Raw genomic sequence first — 26,687 nt, 5'->3', positions numbered from 1 at the left:
AGAAGCACACAGAGTGAAGATGTGTTCAATACCATCAGCTTCCCGGTCCTTGTCTTCCGTAGAGCCTGATAAAATAAAATTTTAAAAATGAGATGCTAAATGTGCCATCACCCGTGCCAGCTGAGTTTCTGGATGCTGAGATGCAGTGAGCAGCTGCCGTGAGACCAAAGCAGGACGTGCTCTCCCTTACCAGGCTGGCACAGAGTTGAAGTTGATTCGAAGAAGCCCATTACCTGCTCTGATATACACCTGATGAACCTGCTGCTGCTGCTTCCTTTTAATCCGAGAATACTGCCGCTTCAGCGCGTTGATGTCCGTGGTCATGCGCTCCATCATCATGCTGTTGAAAGCGGCGTGGTACTCACTGCGGCAGGAATTGATGGCTCCCGGACTCAGCTCCGCAATGTTGTTAGACCTCAGACTCTGCTCTTCGTGGGGCTCTGTACTCGCAGCAGCAGAGACAAGGAGAGGTGACAGTGGAGGAGAAAGGGACAAAAGGGCAATTGATTCCACTGTAACCAGAGTGGTATCACAACCTCCAGAAAATTCTAAACCATACACACACAAAAATGCACATGCCTAAACCAGTTTGGCTCAGTGGATAGAGCGTCAGCCTGGGGACTGAAAGGTCCCAGGTTCGATTCCGGTCAAGGGCATGTACCTTGGTTGCGGGCACATCCCCAGTAGGGGGTGTACAAGAGGCAGCTGATTGATGATTCTCCCTCATCGATGTTTCTAACTCTCTATCCCTCTCTCTTCCTCTCTGTAAAAAAAAAAAAAAAAAAAGCAATAAAATATATTAATTAAAAAAATGTACACTAGGATTTGTCTAGTGCTTGTTTTTGAATCAGTTCTGAAAAGACTTCTGCATTTTCTTCTTAGCTTAATTGTGGGTCTGAAATGAGCTGTCTGGGTTCATAGTTTTATGTTATTACCACTTTATTATACAGACATAAGATCAATTTTTTCCAGATAAAAGTCACTGTTATTTTCGAAAATGCCCTTAGAAAAATGTAATTCCAGATGTCAAGTCATTGTACAGATGTCCACATAAATGAGTGAGGATTTATAAGGGATTGGTAGTTTGTAGTGTTTAATCAGCCATTAAAGGTGAGATTTTAGCACTGGCTGGTACGGCTCAGTTGTTTGGTGCATCATCCCATACACTGAAAGGTTGTGGGTTTGACTCCTAATCAGGACACATACCCAGACTATGGGTTTGATCCCTGTTTAAGGCACTTGTGAGAGGCCACTAACTGATGCTTCTCTCTCACATCAATGTTTCGCTCTCTCCCTTTTCCTCTCTCTCTAAAATCAATAAAACATATCCATGGGTAAGGATTTTTTTTAAGTAAGTTTTTAAGTTAAAAATACATTCTATGAAATGATCAAGACTTCGAGTCACTCTATCCCTACTAATGCATGTTTTTATTTGTTTAACAACCATTTCCTGACAATACACTTATGTGTGTTATGTCCGATGTGGTTTCTGCTCCCAGGACACCTACACCCAGCAGGGTTGTCCCTTAAATAAAACAGAGATTACATAGACTGCACAGCCAAGGGGGCAGATCCAGGCTCCTCAGCACAATATGCAAAGCTGGCCAGGGGACCAGCTGAAAGAGAACCCTCAGTAGGGATGCCGACTATCCTAACAGCCACTGAAAGTGTTAGAGTGCTAAACATCTGGCTACTTACTTCCTTTTTTCCCTGAGACACATGTTCGAGGAAAAGGAAATTAAAAGGGGATCTGCACATCTGAATTTAAGTAAAACCAACAGAGGAATGATAAAAGAGGAGACCATGATCAGGTCTTCCTGGGCACAGAACTGCACAGAAAGAAAAACGGGGCGGGAGGAGGAGGGGGGGCACAGAGCCAGTCTTCAGAAATGCAGATTAAAAAATGTTAGAATTAAGTTCCACATTGATTTCATAGCTAGAAACCAAAAGCTGAAATCCAGGCAACAAGAGGGAGGGTGGAAGGCATTACGAAATCAATGGGGCTCTTGTTAGGTTCACAGTTTTAAAAGCCTTTTAAAAGGTGAGAGGAAAATGCATACCACAGACATTACACACAAAAAAGTATGAACCCAAACCATGAAACAGGTCAAAACTCAAAACAAGCTAAGGCTTAGGGAAAATACTCATTCTAGCACTAGGAAAAAGACAAAGAAGAAAAAGACAGCAATGATGAGATGATGAGGAAGAGGAGGAAAACGAAGAAAAACAAGATAAAGATGAAGAAGAAAACTTCTAAGCAAGAAGAACAAAAATGAGAAGATAGTCACATGACTTTGAGAAGGTTCAAGGTAAGGTTGGCAGATAACAAAAAGAATGCAAGGGTGTCTGACATCGATCTTGTCACTGTGCCCTTTTAGCAAGGAGAATGGTCTTCAAACTAGAAAATGTAGAATGAATATCCTCAAGGAAGAGCTGCCACTCAGAATGGGAAAGAACCGAGTGAGAGCACCATGAACTGCTTCAAAAGAGTTCATTATCAAGAATGTCTAGACCACAGGAAGCTTATCCTGCACAAGAAAAAAATATATAGATGGCATTCTGTTCAGAGCACCGCATTTTAAAAGGGACTCTGCCACACTGTGGGACATTTAGCAGTGAATTTTTAAATACTATTAAAAGTTCTGAAAATCATATCTTATGAGAAATGCTTAAAGAAATTCTGACCTTGGGCCATGAAGAAAACTTTTGGAGATGTGATGATTGTCCTCAAAAAACCGAAGAGCCATCCAGTCAAAGAGGAAGCGGACTCATTCTGTTTTGTTCCAAAGAGATGAACTATTAATAGAACTCGTAGGCAGAGATTATCTCTCTGATACTAGAAACCATGGGCTAAGTGGAGGAACCCAGAAGAATACCTTGTGAGATGAGTTTCTTATCTCTCAAATTGAAGGAGAGGCCACCATAATGTTTTAGATTCAGAGGGTACTTCTCTATGGAAGAGGAGCCAGTCTAGAAAAAATTCAATTTAAACTCAAACACAAGGTAGCAAGCAACTATTATATCCCAGACTAAGGGAGTAGAGCTGAACTGAATCAGACAAGTACAGGGCAAAAGTCATCATAAAAAAAAGAAGAAATATATATTATGCATGCAACCCATAACACAGAGAAATCCTAATAAATGAGAAAAGAACACAGAAGATTATATATATATATATATATATATATATATATATATATATATATATATATATATATATATCCCCCCCCAGGAAGGTCCCTTCAGGGAGGGAGAGAGAGAGCATTGATAGGCTGCTTCCTGCATGCCCCACATTGGGGATCAAACCAACAAAACTGAGTATATATGCCCTGACCGGGAATTGAACCTTGACCTCCTGATTCATAGGTCGACACTCAACCACTGAGCCACAACAGCTGGTCCAGAGAAGATACTTTTAACGAAGACCTTCAATAGGAGTAACCAGCTCAGGAAATAAATAGGCAGTTATAGGATACAGAAATAGTGAACTAACACACTGTGATAATCTAAATAGAGAGCCACCTTTTTTACCTTTAATTTGTTTTTGGTACTTCTGCAGTTCAGGTGCCAGGAGCCCACTGAAAGGTCCAAGACACCCCACAGCATTAGCAATAGTATCTTCATCATCTGGGTCATTCTCTTCATCACTGTCTCTGATCTTACCATGTCGTCTTGGAAAACATAACAGAAAAAAAATATTCAAAGAAAATACTGGCATTTTTAAAAAAATATAAGTAACACAGTCACATGATTTAAATGACATATATATATATATAGTTATATGTATGACTAAAACCAAAACAGAACAAAATAGAACCCCCATAAGCAGACACAAAAATATTCATGAAAAAATATTTGTAATTGATCTCTCTCATAAAGTTCCTAGAAATTAATACAGAATGACCACCCAACTGAAAAATGATGGATTATAATATATAAGTCTCTTATCCCTATCCAATTTCTGCCCAGCTGTTCTACCTAATCCCTACAGGTGATGCAGGACTAACTTCTTATTTAGTCTTTAGTTTCTTTATGCATGGATAAGCAGATATGACTATACTAGAGTACTGGTGCACAAAGTTTGTGCACAGGGGTGGGGGTGGGGCTTGCCTGGTCTGCACCCTCTTGCAATCCGGGACCTTTCGGGAGATGTCTGACTGCCGGTTTAGGCACCACCTGCAGGTATTCCTGCAGGATTAGACCTAAACCGGCAATCAGACATCCCTCTCGCAATCCGGGACCACTGGCTTCTAACTGCTGGCCTGCCTGTCTGATAACCCCTATCTGCTCACTTGCCTGCCTGATTGCCCTTAACCACTTGCCTGCCTATCTTATCACCCCTAACTGCCTCTGCCTGCTTGCCTGTCTCATGGCTCCTAACTGCTCCCTAGGGGGTGGGGCCAACTGGGGTGAGAGGCCACGGTCCTTCTGATCTCTGGTCATTCCACTGTTTCAGTTGCTGGGCTTTTATTATATAGGATAGTCTTATTTTTCTCCTCTTTTTTACATAAATATTAGCATACTATTTACACTTTTCTGCTCCTTGCTTTTATTCACTGAAGAAACCTCTCCATATTCATACAAAGAGCTTCCTCGTTGTTTTTTACAGCTGCACTGTATTGTATGCATGTAGTGCACGTTTGGGTCTCAATATTATGCCATTATGAACAATGCTGCAGTAAGTAACCTTATACATCCTGTGTTTTGCATGTGTAGAAATATATTTGTGTGATAATTCTTTGAGGTAGAATTTCTGGGTCAAACTCCATTATGAATTTTGGACAATAATGCCAAACTGCCTGCCACGAATCCTGTAGCAAGCAACCTCTCACCTGCAGTGTGCCTGTGTCCCCCAGCCTCATCAAGCGTGCACATCAACCTTTTGAATTCTTGTAAATCTGACAGGCAAAGTTAACATACTCTCAATCTAGTTATATGCTACATTTCTCTTGATGCTGCCTTTATGTAAACTACCTAGTCCCATCCTCCCATCGTTTTTTCAGTTGGATGGTCATTCTGTATTAATTTCTAGGAACTTTATGAGAGGTATCAATTACAAATATTTTTCCATGAATATTTTTGTGTCTGCTTATGGGGGTTCTATTTTGTTCTGTTTTGGTTTTAGTCATACAGAACATTATTTTTAAATACTTAGTGATTTTTTCCCTTATTGCTTTTTATTTTTTTATTTTGATTATTAAAGCCTTCTCAATTCCAAAGACCTAGAGACATGTCTCCACATTTTCTTCTGCTAATGTTATTACTTCATTTTTTCCCATTTAAGTCTCTGATCTATATGAAATGTATCCTTCTGTCTGATGTGAAGGAAAACTCTAACTTTATTTCCTTCCAGAGTAGGTCTCATTGGCCCAGTACTATTTACTAAGTAATACCTCTTTTCACTACTGTTTGATATGCCAAGTTTTCATGTGCTGTGTTCCTGTGTATTTGTCAATGTCTGGTCTTTACAGAATTTTATTGTAAATAAGCTCATCTGTCTTTTCATGCATCAGTTCTACACTATTTTAATTATGGAGTTTTTTTAGTATTTTATATTTTTACATAAGTTATGGGGTTGCAACAGGTCCCTTCAGTTTATATTCTTAGTCTTCCTTGGAAAGTATGGTTTTAAAAATCACTCTCTTAAATTTAAATCAAAACCTTTAAAAAAAAAATCCAGATTTTAAGAACCAAACTACTTTGAATATATTTCTAGGGCTTACCAACTATTAAGTTACAATAACAAGTTAAAGTAGGGGAAAAAGAGACCTTACCCAGACACAGAGGTGGGTTTTACTGCAGCTGGGAACGGTGTGATGTTGTAGGTGTACTTTTCCCTCAGCTCTGCCAGTTGTGGGAACGGGAATGGCGCCATGGAGTAAACCGTCTGAAAACCAGAAGCAAAAATGCCACAGCTGAAATGGATCCTTAAGTAACTCTATCAGCCTGGAAAGACATGATTTGAGTGTGAAAAGGTAAAAACTGCTTCTGAAACAGAGAGTGGAAAGATCCTCCTCCAATGTCCGCTTTAGAGAAAGACAAAAGAACACTGCTAAACACAACAGTGAGTTTTCAAACCAACCTGACTGCAACCAGGCATTCCAACTGGTGAGCAAGGCTGAGCCATGGGGGAGTCCATTCCTTCTGCTCGGTTCAGGGTGCATGAATTTAGAAAGCCACAGCTCCCTTACCTTTTATCTTCACTTGAAGTTATGTTTATGGTTTTAGAGAGAGAGGAAAGGGGAGGGGGGAGAGAGAAGGGAAGGGAGACAGGGCAGGAGGAAGGGGGGGAGAAGAGAGAGAGGATCGGTTGCCTCTCATATACAACTCGACCATATACACCCCGACCAGGGATTGAATCTACACCCTAGGTATGTGCCCTGCAGGGAATCGAACCTGCAACTTTTCGGTGCACAGGACAATGCTCCAACCAATTGAGCTACCCAACCAGGGCAGCTTCCTTACTTCTTTAATAAAGAACCCATTGATGTTTTAAATATGTAGTACTCGTACTTGCTTTTTCAAAGCTGTTTGATGATTTTTATAGACATTACGCAAGCCTGGATAAAAATAAGTGGACAATCATACGATGGGCTGCATGCTTTCTCCAAACACACCTTTTCAAATATCTGTGAATAAAGTCGAGGTGAAAATTGCTGATGTCGATGTGTGTTTTTTTTAAGTGACAGTGTAAAAGCCCAGAATGTTAAAAATCTATAAATAAAAATGAGAAAAACACCTGTGCTTTCTCCAGAATTTCAAAATTATATGCCATTCTATTAGCAGGAAGGAGATAATCTTATTTGCTTTCTTAATTTTATCAAAATTTAATTGCTCCAAAATTTTAATTATATTATTTATTCAATCCTTAAGGTTTTTATTCACCAGAAAAATATATCTTTTTTTTTTAATTTTTTATCCTCAACTGAGGATATTTTTTCCATTGATTTTTAGAGAGAGTGGAAGTGAGAGAAAGACACATGGACTGATTGCTTCCTACATGCCCCCAACCAGAGCCGGAAGCCTGCAACTAAGGTACATGCCGTTGACAGGAATAGAACCTGGAATCGTTCAGTCCTCAAGCCGACGCTCTATCCACTGAGCTAAACTGGCTACGGCCAGAAAATGTATCTTAATCACACTAGCTTTCTCCCAGGAAGCTTCTTAAATATCCTGATATTCTTTGGGGAAATATTTTAAGGTGGTATTTTTCATTTCAGCAGGAGAGTTGTTCTGAAGGTTTCGAGGAGACGTGTACTGTCTGCCTGGGCAGGAAAGGAGGGCTCTGAAAGGGGCTGACTGTGCTGCTGTCTTACTCTACAGCTCAGATCCACCAAGGGGACAGCCCACGGCCACCTGATTCTAAACAGTCTGTCCTTCAGACCGTCCCCAAACAGATATAAGGCATCTGCTTACATCTTCCTGTACCACCCACAGATTCTACACAAGTGAGTGTTGGCTAAAATCCCTTCCCCTCTATTCTCCATTGCCTGTTATCCAAAGTTACACAGATCGTAGGGACCAAAAAGTCATCTCTGAGCCATTCCATATACCACATATCTGATTATACACACAAGGCTCAAACACAGTACAAATTTACTAACAGTGAGCTGCTCCCCCATGGAGAGAAGCAGGAGTATCTTGTGGTTCCCGTTAGTCTCAGATTGGCCAGATCCCAACCTCTCTGGGCCTCATTTTCCTTCTCTGAAAAATGAAGGGTGTTAAAGTTGGGATTGTGGTTAACTTGAAAAGAAAAGGGAAGAAAAGAGGAATGGGAAAACCAAAGATAAGCATATGAGGGTGTTCAAATGCATTTTTAATGGTTTATTAAGATGGGTGATGGGTGTGTAGTTTTGTAATACTATTTTTTTTAAATATATTTTATTGACTTTTTACAAAGAGGAAGAGAGAGGGGTAGAAAGTTAGAAACATCGATGAGAGAGAATCATCAATGAGTTGCCTCTTGCACACCCCCTATTGGGGATATGCCTGCAACCAAGGTACATGCCCTTGACCAGAATCGAACCTGGGACCTCTCAGTCGGCAGACCGACGCTCTATCCACTGAGCCAAACCGGTTTCGGCTGTAATACTATTTTTAATACATTTCATACATTTCTGTATGCCTGAAATACTTCATATAATTTCATTCAGATGGTCAGAGTGGACTCTCACATGGTTTGCTCCCACAAAGGTTGCCAACAGCTCATCCCTCAAGAAGCTGCCTTATTGCCAGCACAGAACCCTTTCCTCCTTGCTCTGGGACCTGTCTTAGCTCCGTGTATCCTTTGAGGGAAATGGAGAGAAGGGACATCCTCTCCTCACCACCCCAACTTTAAGTCCTCAGTTAGGCAGCACCAGCCTCTGACCACCACACACCAAGCGGGGTCCTACCACCGCACTCACGGGACCTTCCTTCTGGGACAATTTAGAAACTTGGTTCAGATATTTAAGAAACCCATGCTGTTTCGATTCAAGCTTCACAGATGAACTCATTAATGCTATACATTTAAATTTTTCTTCCAAATGAGGTAAAATGTCTCACTGAAGACAATTAGTGGGGTAAAATAGCTGAAGGTTCACTGTATTTTATTTTTGCCAGTTTTAGAAAAAGTTATCAGAATTATTTATCCATGCAGGAGGCAGCTGATCACTTATGCTCTCTCATCATTGATGTTTCTTTCTCTCTCTCTCCCTCCCTCCCTCCCTCCCTCTCTCCCTCTCTTTTCCTCTCTGAAATCAATAAAAAATATATATATATATTTTTAAAAAGGAATAGACAATACTTTGGCCTCGGGGTAGATGGCCTTGGTTCTGAGCCAGCTCCTTCAAAGACCGCTCAACAAAAGACATTCAACCAAAAGAAAACTGGCTCCACTGAGCTTTCATTTTCTATTTTTGCACTTCCTTTCCCTATTGTGTGCTTTTAGTTAATCCTTCAAAGATGAGACCAGTGTGTCTGAAAAACAGTATCTAGTCCTTCTTCGCCCACATGCACTCAATCCTTTGAAGGTCTCATGGATGTGGAGGCATGTTGACCCCACGAACATAAGCTTTCCCGGCACAACCCCATAGTGCTCAGGGTACCCGAGTAGCTCTGGGTTTCTAACTTTGTAAGTCACGGATTTACAACCAATTCCAAGAAATAAATTGTACTCATCATCTCAGAACCCAAATAAGGTAGACTCACAGAATCTGAGGGTCAGGAAAAAATTGAAACGTCATTTAGTTCCATCTCCCTCCCCGGCAGGAGCTGCTCTCAGGGTCTCTGCAGATGGCGCTGCCGGGACACTCCCCACACGCACGGCTTTGCAGGCAGACGGTTTCCGTTTCTGGCAGCACTAATTAACCAAACATCGTCTTTCTATTGAACAAGCATCCGCATCCTTGTCATTCCCACTCCATCACTCATGGAAAACAGCCAACAATCCAAGGGCAGATCTCGCCCAGGGCACATGAGAGCTGCCGCAGGAAACAGGAAATTATCCACAAGAGGGATATGTTTCCATTGATTTTTAGGGAGAGTGGAGGAGATAGGGAAAAACACAGAGAAACATTAGTGTGATAGAAATATGTCGATTGGTTGCCTCCTGCACTAGCCCTGACCAGGGCTGGGGCAAGGGAGGAGCCTGAAACCAAGGTATGTGCCCTTGACTAGAATTGAACCCGGGACCCTTTGGTCCTCAGGCCGATGCTCTAACCACTGAGCCAGACCAGCTAGGGCACCCAATCTCTTTTTCTAACACTCTCAATTTTTTAAAATAGCCATTGCTAATAAAAGAAAAAGTGATGTGATTTTCAGGGGAGAAAAACAGTACTTTGTGTCTGGCACTTAGAGCTGAAAGAAATGGAGAAGACCAAGCAGGGAGAACCCTTTCGTCTCTTCTCTGACCTCACACACCATTCACATTTCACCCGGAGCCATCTCAGGTTTGCAGACAGACTGAAGGTGCACCATAACTGGGTCCCAGCCACTGGATTAACTGTTTTTAACGAGTGAATACAGAAAGAGTGGTTTGAAATGATAGCCAGCATTTCTCTCTTAATACTCTATGAGGCCAAGAAAAAACAAGTCTGTTTCCTACCAAAACTATCAACACACACTCACATAGACATTTATATTTAGGCTCCGCTGAAAAGAAATTCTTTTTTTTTTTTTTTCATTATTGACATGTTTTTACAAGAAACATGAAAACATAAGTTGTATAAAATTAAGTTCAGTTTATCATCATCCGGATGTTTTCTTTGGCCGGAAAAAAATAATGCTACTAAAAGGGGATCTAATCTATCAAGCCCCAGCCAGCATTTTCCCCTCTAGGATTCCCTTTAAGAGGTAACAAAGGGTCCGCTTTCCTTCTAATCCTTAAGGTTGGAAATTCCTAGAGGACAAAGATGACAGGAGTAGATCTCAACATGAATCTCATTCATTCTGGCAGTGTTTGGGCTTTAAGTAAAATAAAATGCTGCCTTGTTCTTCTAAGGAGAAGTTCAGCTTTAGAAAGATATTTTTTAAATAAGGTATAACCAGAGGTTGGGGCCTCGGGTTCCAGTCCTGGGTCTGCCATTAGACAACCTAAGAAACTGGCAGATGCTAGCTCTCCAAGTCTTAGCTTCTTCTCTGTAAAGTGGCAGAATTAGGTTAGTTCATCTTTAAGCTTCTCTAAAGCCACAGTTTTTCTAAGTATTTTTTTAAGCCATCTGCCTCAGAACCACCCATGGAGCAAACACCTGAATTTTAATGCACTGTTGAGCTGTTTTTTATACACAGTCAACTTTGAAAACCACTGCCTCAAGTTCTAATGTTCTGTGATTCTGCGTATTCATTGAGCAACCAGGTGTATTCTCAGAACTCGATAGATTGTCATGGACATACAGAGCAATATGAGGCCCCTAGCATTAAGGAGCTTGCTACCTCATTAGAGAAATAAGATGAACACATACAAAATATAGCAAACAACATCGAATCATCTGTAATAGCAATTAATCAGTTGTTGGAAATTTTCAATACTGAAGGAGTACAGAGGAGGCATAACTAATGAGGGCTGAGGTACAGAGGCTGTGTAGGGGAGGGAGGAAGGAGACTGGGGAGGACCCAGGTGGGTGGGTAGGATTTTCACAGATGGTGTGAGAAGGCAGTGCAAGCCCTCAACTAGCACGGGCAGGGACTAGCAGCGCTACAACCAGTGTGATAGGTTCTGGTTGCGAAGGGGTGAGGAATACCTTTGGACAGGTGAGTAACGGGCAGCCAAAGTGCACCTCCATGCAGCCTCTCTGAGGGCTAACTCATCTTCCTGCCCTCCTCTTTCTAAGCCAGAAATGTGTGATTGCCCTTGTCCCCTCCATTTCTTTCATCAGACCATGTCGTTTCTGTGGCCAAGTCCTATCAACTTCACCTTCTAAGTACTGTCTCTATTCCATGTTTGTTTCTACCCTTTACTGCTCCTCACAGGCCTTGTGCTATCAAACATGGTCCCGTCAAGTCCAGCCTTCACAGAGCTGCCCCTGTAGTCGACATAAGCACTCAGACCCTTTCCCTCCTCTCCTTAAAACCTTTCAGCTCCGCAGTTGTTTTTCCCTTTCTGAAGGCTCCACAGAAGCCCCAGAACTCCAGCAAGCTCAAAAACTCCATTTCGCTGAAACCAGTTTGGCTCAGTGGATAGAGCGTTGGCTAACTGAAAGGTCCCAGGTTTGATTTGGGTCAAGGGCATGTACCTTGGTTGCAGGCACAGCCCCAGTAGGGGGTGTGCAAGAGGCAGCTGATCGATGATTCTCTCTCATCGATGTTTCTAACTCTCTATCCCTCTCTCTTCCTCTCTGTAAAAAATCAATAAAATATATTTTATTATATTTTATTATAGAGAGTTAGAAACATCGATGAGAGAGAATCATCGATCAGCTGCCTCTTGCACACCCCCCACTGGGGACGTGCCTGCAACCAAGGTACATGCCCTTCACCGGAATCGAATCTGGGACTTTTCAGTCCGCAGGCCGATGCTCTATCCACTGAGCCAAACCGGCCCCAGCTGTTTCTAACTCTTTATCCCTCTCTCTTCCTCTCTATAAAAAAATCAATAAAATATATTTTAAAAAAAGAACTCCATTTCACAACCATTGACCCAAAAGATCAAGGCTAAGCTCCTCAACATGGGTTAAGGTCTCCTATAACCCTTCCCTAAATACCAGACTCCTTATAGTTTCCTTCACACACAACAGAGGTTTCCACTGCCATGCTTTTACTCACCCTGCCCCCCTCCACCAGGAACAGCCTCTCTGCTCTGCATCACTGCCTCCAACACATACACACATATACACACTTACATGTGTGTGCACCCATGTATATCTGTGCGGGCACACACAGAGCCTGACCAACTGTTATTAGTCTTAAAGGAAGATTTTTTTTTAATCTTCACCTAAGGATAGACTTTTACTGATTTGAGAGAGAGAGGAAGAGGGAAACAGAGAAACATCCATATGAGAAAGATACATCAGTTGCTTCCTGCACGCACCCCAATGAGGGATTGAACCCATAACCTGAGTATGTCCCCTCCCTGGGAATCCAACCCAAGACCTTTTGGTGTATGGGACAATGCTCCAACCAACTGAGCCACACTGGTCAGGGCCAAGGAAGACTTCTGACATGTAGAAATTAATAAATCTTTGCAGAGGTTAATATATTAATAGAACCTCAGAAACAAGGCTGAAGCATTTTATATCCTATAGTTAATAACAGGGAAGCACTTAAGGTTTTATGAATAACAATGAAATGGGCAAATAGACTATTACTTTGGCAGCAAAATGCTGATTGTATAGCGCAGAGGGAATCTGAGAGGAGGGACATCATCTATGAATGTCCTAAAAGAAAATGGTGTAGCCCAACCCGCATAGCTCAGGGACTGAGCATTGATCTATGAACCAGGAGGTACAGTTGATTCCCATGCCTGGGTTGTGGGCTCAACCCCAGTGTGGAGCATGCAGAAGGCAACCAATCAATGGTTCTCTCTCATCATTGATGTTTCTATCTCTCTCTCTCCCTACTTCTCTGAAATTATTTATATATATATATATATATATATATATATATATATATATATATATATATGAAAATTATGTAAAAGAAAATGTCAGGCATGGACCTGGCACACAGAGGGAAGTGCAATAAAAGGTACTTCCTTCAGGGAGAGGGAGAGGGAGAGGGAGAGGGAGAGGGAGAGGGAGAGGGAGGGGAGAGGGAGAGAGGGAGAGGGAGAGAGGGAGAGAGGGAGAGAGGGAGAGGGAGAGGGAGAGGGAGAGGGAGAGGGAGAGGGAGAGAGAGCAATGACAATGTGAGAAGAGGTGAAATCAAGCAGAAATGGCAATATCAGAATATTTCCTCCTCTGAGACACACAGGAAGGAAGGAAAGAGATGCAAATGGAAAGAAAAACTGAACTAAAAAATATCAATGTTCAGGGAAGTTATATTAAGTGGTCAATATTCTCAACAAATCAATAACTGTCTGCTAAACACTGGGAATTCTAAAAAGGAGCTGTGGTGCTGGAAGAGGAATAGAGGAATGGAAGCTCCATACATCTTATGTCCTAAAACAGAGCTTGAGTGTTTGACTGGGCCCCAAAATTGACCTCAGGGATGGAACCCAACATAAAAATAAACTATGGGAACAAGAAAAAGAAGAGAGAGAGGAAGTAACCGAGGCCCAAGGACAACTTTGGGAAGACCTACAGTTGGTCAGAGGGCAAGAGGAAGAACCAGAGGAAAGTGGTCAGAAGCATCAGAGAATGGAGATGAAGTTATATTACAGAATCTCACGGAAGAAAGAGAGTTAACAAATCTGTTCTTTCCTATACTCACTCTCTTCTGTCTGACTTAGTAAATAGATATTGAGATAGAGTAACAGGCCGCAAAATAACAAAACCCTTCGTCTTACATGTTGAAATTTATGATTCACATATAACATCAGTTGAAAATGTGGGCAAAACAAACCAAAGTGCTAATTACAACAATCTCCCTTCTAATCCTCAGTGATTCCTCCCCCCAAATAATTACTTCACCCCACAAGTCTCCCCTTAAAAGACTAAGAATCAGATTGAGAATAACTGTATTTTTGTAATAACACCTCAAAAATACTCTTTTATTCCTCAGTTTTTTAAATTCATTTTTGTATTGCATCTCATGATTTTTAAGCAACAAGTTTGAATGAAAACCACAATAAATATCTATTATTCATTTCTTTTTTCCTCTTGTGACATGGTTAAGATTCTTATCCAATTATATATAGACTCTTGGTCAACTGAAGAATTAAATCTGAAGGCTGGCCAAATACTTTTCCCAATACCACTGCTCTGGACTGCTTGTTCCAACGGTGCCCGAGTCCCCCAGCCAAGGCGGGGCCGAGCTGCGCACTTACCTGCATGAGTTCATGGCTTTCTAGAAGATCATGCTCCAGCATCTCCTGGGTGAGGCGCCCCATGGTGCTGTAGAATTCATCTGCCGTTTCACAGCTTTCTATCTGCCTAGAAGCAGAAGGACAGAACAAGGAATTGTGTCGGACACCCACGCTGTCTCCCAGGTACCTGCTCCAGGTCCGACAGAATCTATGGCCCCTGGCCATCACATCAGTTAACATTAGCAATCAACAAAAATCAAAATACTGGGACACACTCACCATACGGCCCGCCATATACAGAGAAAAGATAAAAATAAACACCCACGGCATCTCGGAGGACTTATTATGGGATGAGTTCCCATCTTTCCTGCATGGCTCCCCAGCCTCCAGCCTCCCAGCCCTACCGGTGGCACTTTTACTGCTTCCATGTGACACATTTTACATGTCAGAATACCCACCGCTGATGAGAATCATAACCATGAAATTAGATCTGAAGAACAATTATCCCCAGGAGGAAATCTCTTGCTGTTAATCTACAAACCGCGGTCTCACCGATAGACTGAAACCAAACCACAGGAGAAACAAAAGATGAGAAATACTAGAACTTTATCTGCCTATGTCATCAGTCCACAGGATGCTTTCACAGGCAGGATTTTTTTCAGTTCTTCTCAGGGCCCTGCTGCTAGCTGGAGATCGCACCCTGCTTCTTACATTCGGTTCAACATGTAAATAAAGAAGCTGTTACCTGGCAACCTGGGAGGCAGGGTACATGTTAATCCTTCTCGAGGGGGAAAAAAAAAGGAGTGGTCCGAAACAAAGAGCATGGTGCATCTGTTCCATCCACCATGACATCCTCTGGGTGGGAGGATGACTCTGTTGGCCCACCAACCACAAGATACACTATGATGTACGCTGGGGGATTTTCGTAGAGCCCTCCCCAAAAAACAAGATGGGAAAACTTCAGGCTCTGCAGTGCTGTTCAAATCTCACTGCCACAATCAGGTAAATAAATAAATAAACCAGAGGAACTGTTGAGGTGTTATTACAAGAATACAAAGTAGCATGTGGGCATCAATAATAAAAAATAAAAATAAAAAAAAGTGGTTACGTTTACCCTGGTGGATGAGAAATAATGCTGAAGATTAATTTTGAAAAATATTCTCCAGGTTGACAAGGAAAAGTATTTTGATGGAAAAGTATTTTGCAGACCCTACCCAAGAATTTGCAAGTGGCTCCCCAGGGCCAGGATGGAGCCGGGGAGAGCTGCAGGGGGAGAGCTGCAGGGGGAGAGCTACAGACAGAGGACACAGAAGGGCTCACCTCGAGCTGAGCCCCTTCAGGGCGACCATCCCTGGAAGGCTCTGAATGGGGAATATGGGGACAGATATGCCCTCGGCAAGGTCAGCCTGGAGGTCATGGCAAGGGTGGGTGTGATGGAGAAACCAGGGAAGACACACGGAGACAGGCCAGGCATGAGGTCAAGAGGGAGCGAGCCAGAGCAGCAGGGTCAGAGGAGAAAGGACACGCAAAAGAGATGCCAGGGAAGGTGAGCTGATGTTCTACAACTTACATATTCTAAAAGTACCCTCGGTGTGAGTGAGAAGGAGGCATTCAAGTTGCAGAAGCGAAGGGAAAGGAGACGTCCTATGGATAACCATACACAAGGCACATATGTTACTCCGGCAGGCATGCCTGGAGATTACCTATCTGCTGCTTATGATTTTCCCAAGGGACAGTTTGTGGGGAAGAGCACGGGCCCTGGAGTCAAAAAGATCCAGGTTTAAGTCCCACCTACGTCACAGGGCTATGGGCAGGATGAATGAGACCATGTGTTTACAATGTCTAAGGAAATGATGGCACTATAGGCACTTGATGTATGTTGGTTGCCTTTCCTTCTGCTTAACAAGTTGCACACTCAAAACATGTAGAATTATAGTGAGCAAAGCCTCTGAAACACTTAAAATTCTTCCAGTCTGATCCATATATCCTCTGAACTGCATAAATAGTAGCCATATATTATCAGTATATTCACATTATTAAAATCACGTATTCCAGAGCCAGGAGACCTGGGTTCAATCACAGGCCCTTCCACTTCTAACAAGGGTGACCTTGGGCAATTAACTTCTCTGTGCCTCAGCTCCCACATCCGTAAAATGGGGATAATAGTAGGACCCACTCATAGAATGATGGTGAGTACCAAAGGAGTTAGTTTTACATGTAGAGTACTCAGAGCAATGCCAGTCCATTGCAAGCACTCAATGAATACTGGATTTAAAAGTGTAGCCATTACCTTTTCAACAATGTGACATCCCTGGAATGACAATATGACTAAATTCTAATCCTATAGATCACATGTGTCAAACACAAGGCCCGCGGGCCAAATCCGTCCCACCAGGCCTTGCAATGTGGCCCGCACCGCGCTGTCATCACTGCACTCCGCTGCGTTTCCATCACAATGACAGTTTATGACTGTTCAGTAAACCATTCGGCCGGAGATTTAGGCTGGATTTTAGATTTTGGCCCCTTCTCTGATTGAGTTCGACACCCCTACTATAGATAATGAATAGATGGGAATAAAACCAGAATCACCTCTTTCCTCCTGCCACATAATCAAGAACCAATCCAAGGTGACAATAACGGAGTCAGCATACAGTAAAGGGCTTTACTATTATAACCCTACCAGAGGCCCGGTGCACAGCATTGTGCACTGGATGGGGGTGGGGAGGGGTTCCTCAGCCTCGCCTGAGCCCTTTCGCAGTCCAGGAGCGCTCATGGGATGTCTGACTGCCACAGAGGCGCAAGAGGCCCTGCTCTAGTCGCCATGAGCCCAGCTCCTGGCTGAGTAGCACTCCCCCTGTGGGAGCACACTGACCATCAGGAGTAGCTCCTGCGTCGACCATCTGCCCCTGGTATGTCATAGAGACTGGCCATTCTGTCCTTTGGTCAATTTGCATATTACCCTGTTATTATATAGGATGAGCTAGTTACTCAGTAACTGGACTATCACACCTAGAGAAACTATCAAAACTCAAAGAACTTACAAGATGTAGAGTAGATTGGAAGTACAGTACTGCAAAAAGAGGTAGATAATGAGAGAAATTGAAAAAGATAAGCAAAGCCCTGGCCAGTTTGCTCAGTTGTTAGAATGTCAGCCTGTGGACCGAAAGGTCAAGGGTTCAATAACAGGTCAAGAGCATGTACCTCGACTACAGGCTCAATCCCTACCCCAGTCAGAGTGCTGGAGGCAGCCAATCATTGTGTTACTCTCACACAATGTTCTCTCTCTCTCTCTCTCTCTCCCTCCCTCTCTCTCTCTCTCTCTCTCTCCCTCCCTCCCTCCCTCCCCTCCCATCCCCCCCTTCTCTCTCCCTCCAGCACTCTCTTAAAAAAAAAAAATGTCCTCAGGTGAGGATAAAAAAAATAAAAGATAAGTAAATAGCAAACCAAATCTCCCACCAATGAATTTATTTGATATTGAAAAGTAACCTACAATAAAACAATTGTAGGAGCTCTGGGATGTTTAAAATACACACAATCCTGATTTTTTTTTTTTTTTTTTTAATCCTTGAATCAATAGTTTGGTGTATCTTTCTTACAAAAAAAAATTAAAAATGCTTCAAGTCTCCCAGAAAACAATTTATACATTAAAAGGCTAAAAGGCTTTTGAAATAAAACACTGTCAGTAAGCCCTAGCAGGTTTGGTTCAATGGATAGAGCCTTGGCCTGGGGACTGAAGGGTCCCAGGTTCCATTCCAGTCAAGGGCATGTACCACCGTTGCAGGATTGGTGTGCACATGCAAGAGACAACCAATAGGTATGTTTCACTCACATTGATATTTCTGTCTGTCTTTCCCTCTCTCTTCCACTCTTACTAAAAATCAGTGGGAAAATATCCTTAGGTAATGATTTAAAAAAACACGCCAAACTTCTGACACACACAAAAAAACACCTCTGTATCTTAAGTTACCACTAGAACAATTTCATCCTAATACAGGGATTGGCAAAAGTAGATTTACTGCTGTTCATATGGAAAATAATACAATAATCGTACCTAATAATACACAATCATGTAAATTGACTGTACCTCTGTTATGCTACCACCCAATCAGGAGTATATGCAAATTAACCCAACAAAGATGGTGGTTAATTTGCATACATAGACGCTGAGTGATAGGGGCCCCACCCCAGGTCTCTCAGGGCCTCTGGGCAGTGTGGGAAGGCAGGGCCAGAGCGGAAAGAGGCAGCTCCCCGGCCTGAGCAGAAAGGGGCTGGGCCAGAGTGGAAAGGTGGTGCCAGCAGCCAGGGAAAGGAAAGCCCATTCTAGCACGAATCTTCATGCATCGGGCTTCTAGTTAATAAATAATAACACAAGAATAAACTGTTTCACATACCTACAACTGTAAACCTACTTTTGCCCACCCCTGTATTTTTCAGCCCAGCTGCTAGTAAAGAACATAAGTAAAATCTCTTTAGTGATGTATTTGATAGTAATAGATTGCCCCACACAGTGTTAATTCTTGATGAAAGGAAAGAAGTTGCCCATGTTCTACTGACAATGTACCAAGCACCTTGCTAGACACCTTATATATATATTACCTCATTAAATTTCATCACAGCCCTAAAACGCTGGACACAATAAATAATAAGGATTCAAACATAATCCAAATTGTGGCATTAACCAACAAATCCACCTACTTCTTTCCGGACCTCACAGTTCCTCATGCACCTCAGTCTCCCTCTTCCAAACTAGTGTCCAGAGAGATGCTGACAAAGAGTAAGCCAGCTGGACAAACACTGGGAGGAGGAGGAGGAGGAGGAGAATTCCAGGCCTGAACAAGCCTGCCCCCTTCTCTAAAGCAGATGCCATCTGTCCCCAACAATCTAGAACACATGTGTCAAACACAAGGCCCGCGGGCCAAATCCGTCCCGCCAGGCCTTGCAATGTGGCCCGCACCGCGCTGTCATCACTGCACTCCGCTGCGTTTCCATCACAATGACAGTTTATAACTGTTCAATAAACCATTCGGCCCGCGATTTAGGCTGGATTTTAGATTTTGGCCCCTTCTCTGATTGAGTTCGACACCCCTAATCTAGAATGTGTCAGCAGGGGAGGTGAGTGGGAAGCCATCAACCAATGAATGTGTATGCATATATGCAAAACCCAGGAGCACAGACAGGGGGTGGTGAGCGCCTGGGGTGGGGAAGGACGATGGGAGTAGGCTGGAAGAGGTTAATGGGGAGAAAGGAGAATCTATTAATACTTTCAACAATAAAGATTAAAAGAAAAAGAAAAAAAAGAATGTGCCAGCTGAGATCCCCGAAGACTAAAGCCACCGCACAAAGTTCACAACTCCCTCCTTTCCTCACACTTAATTATCGGTGCTTCACATGTGAGGGCGTAAAAAAACGGCTCAAGGCCCCCAACACCCCAGAGCAGAAGAGAAGGGGCAGTCACTTACTCTCCCAACTTCGCCCAGATGGCCAGCGACACCCTTAGGATGATTTCTGAACCTTCAAAAAAGACGGAATCCCAGATCTTTAGAACGGTGTGGTTAGGGAGGCAGGTGGCGAAGAGAGTCAGGAACCACTGCATCGTGAAGACATTCGTGAGCGGGGGCTCGTATCCACCTGCAGTGAAGCAAACATGCCATTTCTTCAGAATGGACAGTTTGCAAGATAGAAAGGCGCCCTCGTTCAGCCTCCCAAGTCCACCCTACTTACTGTGTTCCTCTTCCTGACTGATTTGTTTATGGGGCTAAACTATGGTTCTTTCCTCTTTCTTCCTCCCTTTTTCTAGAAGAACATAGGTGTGTTTAATAAAGATCTCAGTGATATGAACTTCACAAATTCTTTATGGTACTTCAGAAATCTTAACCTAATGCTTAATTTGGTTCTACCTATTATGGGATGCTGAAAATTAAGGAGAATGTTTTCCTCACCAAAAACGAGATTATAAAAAAAAAAATTAAAAAAAAAAGATTTTAGTCCCTCAAAAGCAAACACTGATTTCCAAAATATCCTAAAGCCCACTTTTATTCAAATGCTGCTCATAAAAGTAAAATTGCTCATTAGGAATTGCTTGTCTACTTCTTAAAGTATGCATAGTTCTCAGACCACAGTGGAATCAAACTACAAATCAATTAGAGAAAGATAGCTGGAAAACCCCCAAATATCTAGAGATCAAAATTCTAATTTTAATTCTAAATTCTGAACAAGTCTGACCCCTTCTCTAAAGTAGATGCCATCTGTTCCCAACAATCAAGAATGTGTCAGCAGGGAGGGTGAGTGGGAAGCCATCAACCAATGAATTTGTATGCATATATTTAATGAGATAATATATATAAGGTGTCTAGCAAGGTGCTTGATACGTAGTTTCATTAAAACATGAAGTTTTAAAATATGTTGAACTAAACTACACAGTTTTAAACATCTGAGATCCAGCTCACTTTGAAGCTTCTAAATTCACTAAAAGACACAGAGCTACCTCTCATTTTCTGTGATGGCATAAGTATATATTTTAATGAAATAAAATTTAGATATGGGGACTGCTTCTCCCTCCTAATTACAGTCAGAATATGCATTTACCCAAGTATTAGCAAAAGAGATCTCTCCTGCCCTCGTTTCCTTCCTTCTCACCTAGGAGCAAAGGGAGCATCTCTTCCCAGAGACTGGCCAATGCAGAGCACTTGGGGAACAACATGGACCCCAGTACAGCGTGTCTGACTATGGGACAGATCAAGGTTGTCCGACCCGGGAGTCTTATGAAATCCACACAGGTGCATAATTATACTGCACAGCCAAATTAAATAAGATTATTCAAATCACTTAGAAGGAAATGCTTAGAGACACCCAGGTGTCACTAAAATTTCCAGTGTATTTTAATCATAGATTAGGTCCTCAAAATCATTTACTATTTTCCTGGTTTAAATGTGTGGCCAGTAACTAGCAACCATTTACAGAAAACACAATACACTCTGACTCTTCTTTCTGGTCCCTGAGCCCAGCCAGGGAAGTGCATGCAGGGTGTAACTACAGCACTAGCTTAGGTCATCTGGAAAGCTGGCTGATGCCTGCTGGAGGCGGTGACTCTCAGAGCTGAGGTAGAGCTGTCTCCATCACCACTTTACCCAGCCCAGCACCTTCCTTCAGGTTTCGGGTTCTTCCTGGAGCTCCTTCTCCAGCAAGAACTGGCCCATTCATCTCAAGTAAATCTGCATACCCTTAGCATGAATCAATAAAAGTAACATTAAGCCGAAACCGGTTTGGCTCAATGGATAGAGCGTTGGCTTGGGGACTGAAGAGTCCCGGGTTCGATTCCAGTCAAGGGCATGTGCCTTGGTTGCAGGCATATCCCCAGTGGGGGGTGTGCAGGAGGCAGCTGATTGATGACTCTCTCTCATCGATGTTTCTAACTCTGTATCTCTCTCCCTTCCTCTCTGTACAAAAATCAATAAAATATATATTAAAAATAAATAAATAAATAAAAATAAAAGTAACATTAAACATTTCAATTCAAATTATCTCCTACAGCTTTATGAAAATATATATTCCACTTTTCCATAACCTCAGTGCTACAGGAAAAACCACAGTGTGTGCTAAATGGTACAAGTGGCTCAGCTTTAAAATGCCTATAAATGTAGAGTTTAACTCAATGGCGAGGCATGTACACCATTCTTCATCTAAAAGACAGCAGATTTAGTGGTTGATCTGGTACTGATGACGTATGAGGTTCTTGACCAATTTCCTAACTATGACCATTCAAGGGTTCAATATGTGGCCCTATGTTAGTTTTTTGTTTGTTTTGTTTTGTTTTGTTTTGTTTCCATTCTCTAAAAAATCTATTTCATAGCATCAAACTCTCATCAACAGAAATATTTGAAAAGATATATTTCCATTCCAAGTGGAGTCAGAGAAGTAAACAATTTCAAAGGTATAACAGCATTGAGTCATCACTACCTCCGCTCTCCTTGTTTGCAGTTCTCTGAAGAGTGTCCAGGTGCTCAGATAACTCAGGGAGCTTCAGTCTCAAGAGGTCTCTGAAGACAGCCATATCCACAGACAATGCCCGGAGGTTATTAACAAAATAGCTCTCAGGAAGTACCTTATCAATAAGGTAAATCATAATCTGAAGAAAAAGGTAGAAAACATATCTAAATGGATAAAATGCAGTTAGCTAAAGCACACTATCATTCAAATGTGTCAATACCAAATGTTCTGGATCTTCGAGATCATCTCCACCCTGGGCGAAGAGCATGTGCGTAATTATCTAGATAATTCATAATTATCGATATCTAAGTAAGTTATCAAAGCAGCTCAGACTCACAGACTGCTACGGTCTACAATTTCTACATGGGCTGCTAGGCCTGAGGCTACCCATAAGTGACTGTGATCAGACAACCCTCAGTCTCACTCTGAAAAGTACGAGATGGAACACATGCTTCAGCAGCAGCCGGCAGGAATCCCACCACTGGCTCCTTGAAGTCAGCACTTTTCCAACTTGACTACAAAAACCAAGACTGGCCCATCACAAAATGCCCCCCTGAAGACGGTCTCAGGATTCACTTTCCCTCAACCTGGGTTATCAGAATACCTCATGTGGGCTCTTTGTCCACTTTCCTTTCCTGGGAGAATGCAACAAGGTTTTGTTTGGACAAATGATACTTTTAAAATCTGGATTCCTTCCTAAGGGTGTCTCATACTAAGTTCTTCAAATTACTATTTTCATTCTGATTTTTTTTTTTTAATTTGCATTACCTTTTCTAAGAAATCAAGATCCTCTAGAATGGCCCAGCAAAACACGTGTTCTAATCTCTGATCCCTTCCCTGTCAGCACATATGCTCTTCATATGCCCTCCCTGCTAGAAGACCTGCTCATTCTCCAGAGCACAAGAAAACCAAAATTGAAAACAAAATCACAGCTGGCCCTACATGTGGAAAGGAGCTGTCTCCCATTTTGATTTTCATCATTTTGCAAAACCTAATTTCCCCAAAAAACTATCTCCCAGACCGCCAATGGCCCATTTCCCCCTCATCTTTGGCTTATAATCTCTACTTTTAAGGTGAGAGTTTTAACTAAGTCAATAAAGATAGAGACATAGTCTCAAGAAACACCCTCTACTCATCCCCCCCCCCCCCCCCCCCCCCCCCCCCCCCCCCCCCCCCCCCGCCTTTGAGGCCTTTATTCCAGCAATTAGAAGGCCCAGGGAGCTGCTATAGGCCAGGCCTTCCTATAAAGGGAATTTACCAGGTAAAAGTATCATCACTCTGAAAATGGTAACTTAGCAATAAAAAGAGTATATTCATCCGTGTCAAGGGAGGAAGTCTCGAGTGCCCAGGCCAGGTGACGGGGAGTGAGTTTCCAGCAGAGCACAGAGCCCGGGCAGACTTCACACGCCATAGGTAAGGAGAGGAGGACATACAGGATCACTTTTCACCGAAGGTAAATTATATAAAACTCAGAGAATATTTAAGTTTTTATGAAAAATTATGAACCTCAAGATTACAAGAAAACAACAACAACAAAATACCAATTCTCATAGTAATTCTGCGATACAATAAAATTCTCTATCCAAAAGCATCTAAAGTCAGATGTAAGACATAAGAGCAGGCTTATGTCTTATATCAGCAACGTCACTCCACCCACTACTGTATTTCAAAGACCAAACATTGCATCTTTAAAAAAAAAAAAAAAGAAGGAAGGAAGGAAGGAAGGAAAGGCAGGCAGGCAATAGAACAAAGATAGTCTCTTCAACAAATGGTGCTGAGACAACAGAACATCCAAATGCAAAACAAATTGAATACAGACACAAACCTTACACCCTTCACAAAAACTGTCTCAACAGAGATCATAAACTTAAATGTAAAATGCAATACTATAAAATTCCTAGATGATAGCATAGCCTAGATGATCTTGGGTATAAGAATGACTTTTTAGATATAACACAACACCAAAGGCATAATCCATGCAGGAAATACTAATAAGCTAGACTACATTAAAATTAAAAACTTCTGCTCTGTGAAAGTGGATTAGAAGACAAACCACATTCAGGGAGAAAATACTTTCAAGAGATCCATCTGATAAAGGACTGTCGTCCAAAATACACAAAGAATTCTTAAAATTCAATAATAAAAAAACAAACTTTAAAAACAAAACAAAAAAAACAACTCAATTAAAAATATGCCCAAAAACCTTAACAGACACCTCACCAAAAATAAAACAGTTACTAAGTGCAAAAAAAGCAAAGAAAATGGTTTGCCTCCATTTAATAAATTATATATTTCATTACTAATTACAACTTGCAGAGGCCAAAATAGCTGTTGGAAAAACACCAACACCCAATATTTTCCTTTGCATCGGAAGTGTTTCTTCATAAACCCAACCTTTCCCTGCACATTAATTGCCTAACCCAATTCCTAAATGATGATAATGTCATTTCATTCCACAAAGTTCATTTTCTTAAATATTCTGTTCCTGAGCTTTATTTAACCCATTGTTTTATGTGACTTTTTACTTTCTCAAGTACCATCACTGAGTCATTTCATGATGTGATTGGCATTATAACCCTTTCCCCAAACCTTCCCACCCCAATCCCAACCTGAACTGTTTATTTCAGCTTTTCAACAGAACAGTTCCCTTTTTATAGTCATACAAGTAAAATCGTGTGTGCGGGGAGAGGGGGAAGGCGGGAATCACTAAATCTGATAGCCTAAGTAAACAAAATTGCTTCTTAATAAAAAATGTTTTAATGTCATGTATTTGATTCATCACTGCCTCCCCCCCACACACACACCCCTGCCTATTTGATGAACAAGTAGCTTCAAAGCTGTTTCCTTAAATACATGAATGGAAAAAGTGAGAGAGTGAATACAGATTGAGATCGTGTCAGGTTTTATAATTAATTCCACATAATGTATATGAAACGGAGGAAATTTGCTTATCTTTCCATAACAGAATTAGTCAGTGGTTGAGAGTATCACAATGGTATTTGCCACGGTCAAACAAAGAATGGGAGTGGGGGGAAGGTGCTCTTGAATACAATGACTAAGGTAATCATCACATCCACCACAAAGCATTGCAATCAACAGCAGTCTGGAGATTCAAGAAGAAGCAACCCCTTCCCTGATCGGATTTGCTCAGTGGATAGAGCATTGGCCTATGGACTCAAGAGTCCCAGGTTCAATTCCAGTCAAGGACATGTACCCTGGTTGTGGGCACATCCCCAGTAGAAGATGTGCAGGAGGCAGCTGATAGATGTTTCTAACTCTCTATCCCTCTCCCTTCCTCTCTATAAGGAATCAATAAAATATTTTTTTTCAAATAAGAAGCAATCCCATATTGCCCCAAGCAAGGAAGGAAGTGGTCATCTTCCAAATATAAATGCTTCATTCCTCCTGAAGACTTATTTCTAGTGATTCACTGAATCACATTCAGACCTACATGCTTAAACTGTTAGTGTCCCATCTCAAAGTGTTTTCAGAATTTATTTATTTTTTTTTTACTAATAAAGGCTCTAGACATCAAAGATTAAAATATTAGCTGAAACCGGTTTGGCTCAGTGGATAGAGCATCAGCCTTCAGACTGAAAAGGTCCCAGGTTTGATTCCAGTCAAGGGTATGTACCTTGGTTGCGGGCACATCTCCAGTAGGGAGAGTGCAAGAGGCAGCTGATCAATGTTTCTCTCTCATCGACGTTTCTAACTCTCTATCCCTCTCTCTTCCTCTCTGTAAAAAATCAATAAAATATATTTTTAAAAAGATTAAAATATTATTCACTTCCATAGCCTTTCTCCAAGCAAACTGCTTCCATCATAGACATTTACTCTCAGCCTACCTCCTCCATACTTCATCTCAGATATGCGAGAATAAAGCAATCTAATGAGATCCAACTAGAATTTAGGATAACTGGTGGAGTAGGCAGTTTCTACTATGACCCTGGGGATTCCCCACATCCTGAGAGTAATACTCTTATATTAACCCTTTCCCTGGAGCATGGGCTGGACCTAGTGACTGGCTCCTAATGAACAGAATGTGGGAAAAATGATGAAATTTGACTTCTGATATAGAGGCTTCACATCTGTAACTTAATCTCTTCTGTGTTGCTCACTCTCTTTCACTCTCATGTTCATTGAGGGATACCAACCAGAATGTTGCACAATGGTGAGCTCCACAAAGCGGAACTAAAAAAGGGCGCTGACCAATAGCCAACAAGTTCAAGACCTGTGAGGAATTAAAGTTTTCCAGCAACCACATAAATGAACTTGGAAGTAAATGTTCCCACCTAGTGGGGCCTTCAGATGAGACCACACC

At 41.9% G+C, this 26,687-nt stretch overlaps 1 protein-coding gene across 5 annotated transcripts in view; it reads right to left on the bottom strand.

Annotated features, from left to right (window-relative positions):
- Window positions 1-26,687, bottom strand: part of TBC1D30 (TBC1 domain family member 30) — an 81,256-nt gene that overhangs the window by 6,113 nt on the left and 48,456 nt on the right. For 3 of the 5 annotated variants that reach the window (XM_045588218.1, XM_036456911.2, XM_036456913.2), the window contains 6 exons: window positions 22,337-22,505; window positions 19,840-20,008; window positions 14,402-14,507; window positions 5,775-5,887; window positions 3,532-3,671; window positions 234-440 (listed from right to left, as the gene is read on the bottom strand). In XM_045588218.1, the coding sequence (XP_045444174.1) occupies window positions 234-440; window positions 3,532-3,671; window positions 5,775-5,887; window positions 14,402-14,507; window positions 19,840-20,008; window positions 22,337-22,505 (904 nt within the window). Of the gene's footprint in view, window positions 1-32; window positions 66-233; window positions 441-3,531; window positions 3,672-5,774; window positions 5,888-14,401; window positions 14,508-19,839; window positions 20,009-22,336; window positions 22,506-26,687 lie in introns of all 5 variants that reach the window. The other 2 variants (XM_045588217.1, XM_036456912.2) reach the window with 1 other exon arrangement.

The sequence above is a fragment of the Pipistrellus kuhlii genome, unplaced genomic scaffold (genome assembly GCF_014108245.1).
Source record: "Pipistrellus kuhlii isolate mPipKuh1 unplaced genomic scaffold, mPipKuh1.p scaffold_m20_p_3, whole genome shotgun sequence".
In the NCBI taxonomy this organism is placed as follows: domain Eukaryota; kingdom Metazoa; phylum Chordata; class Mammalia; order Chiroptera; family Vespertilionidae; genus Pipistrellus; species Pipistrellus kuhlii.
Note: the sequence above shows the minus strand (reverse complement) of the source record. Positions and strands in the feature narration are given on the sequence as shown.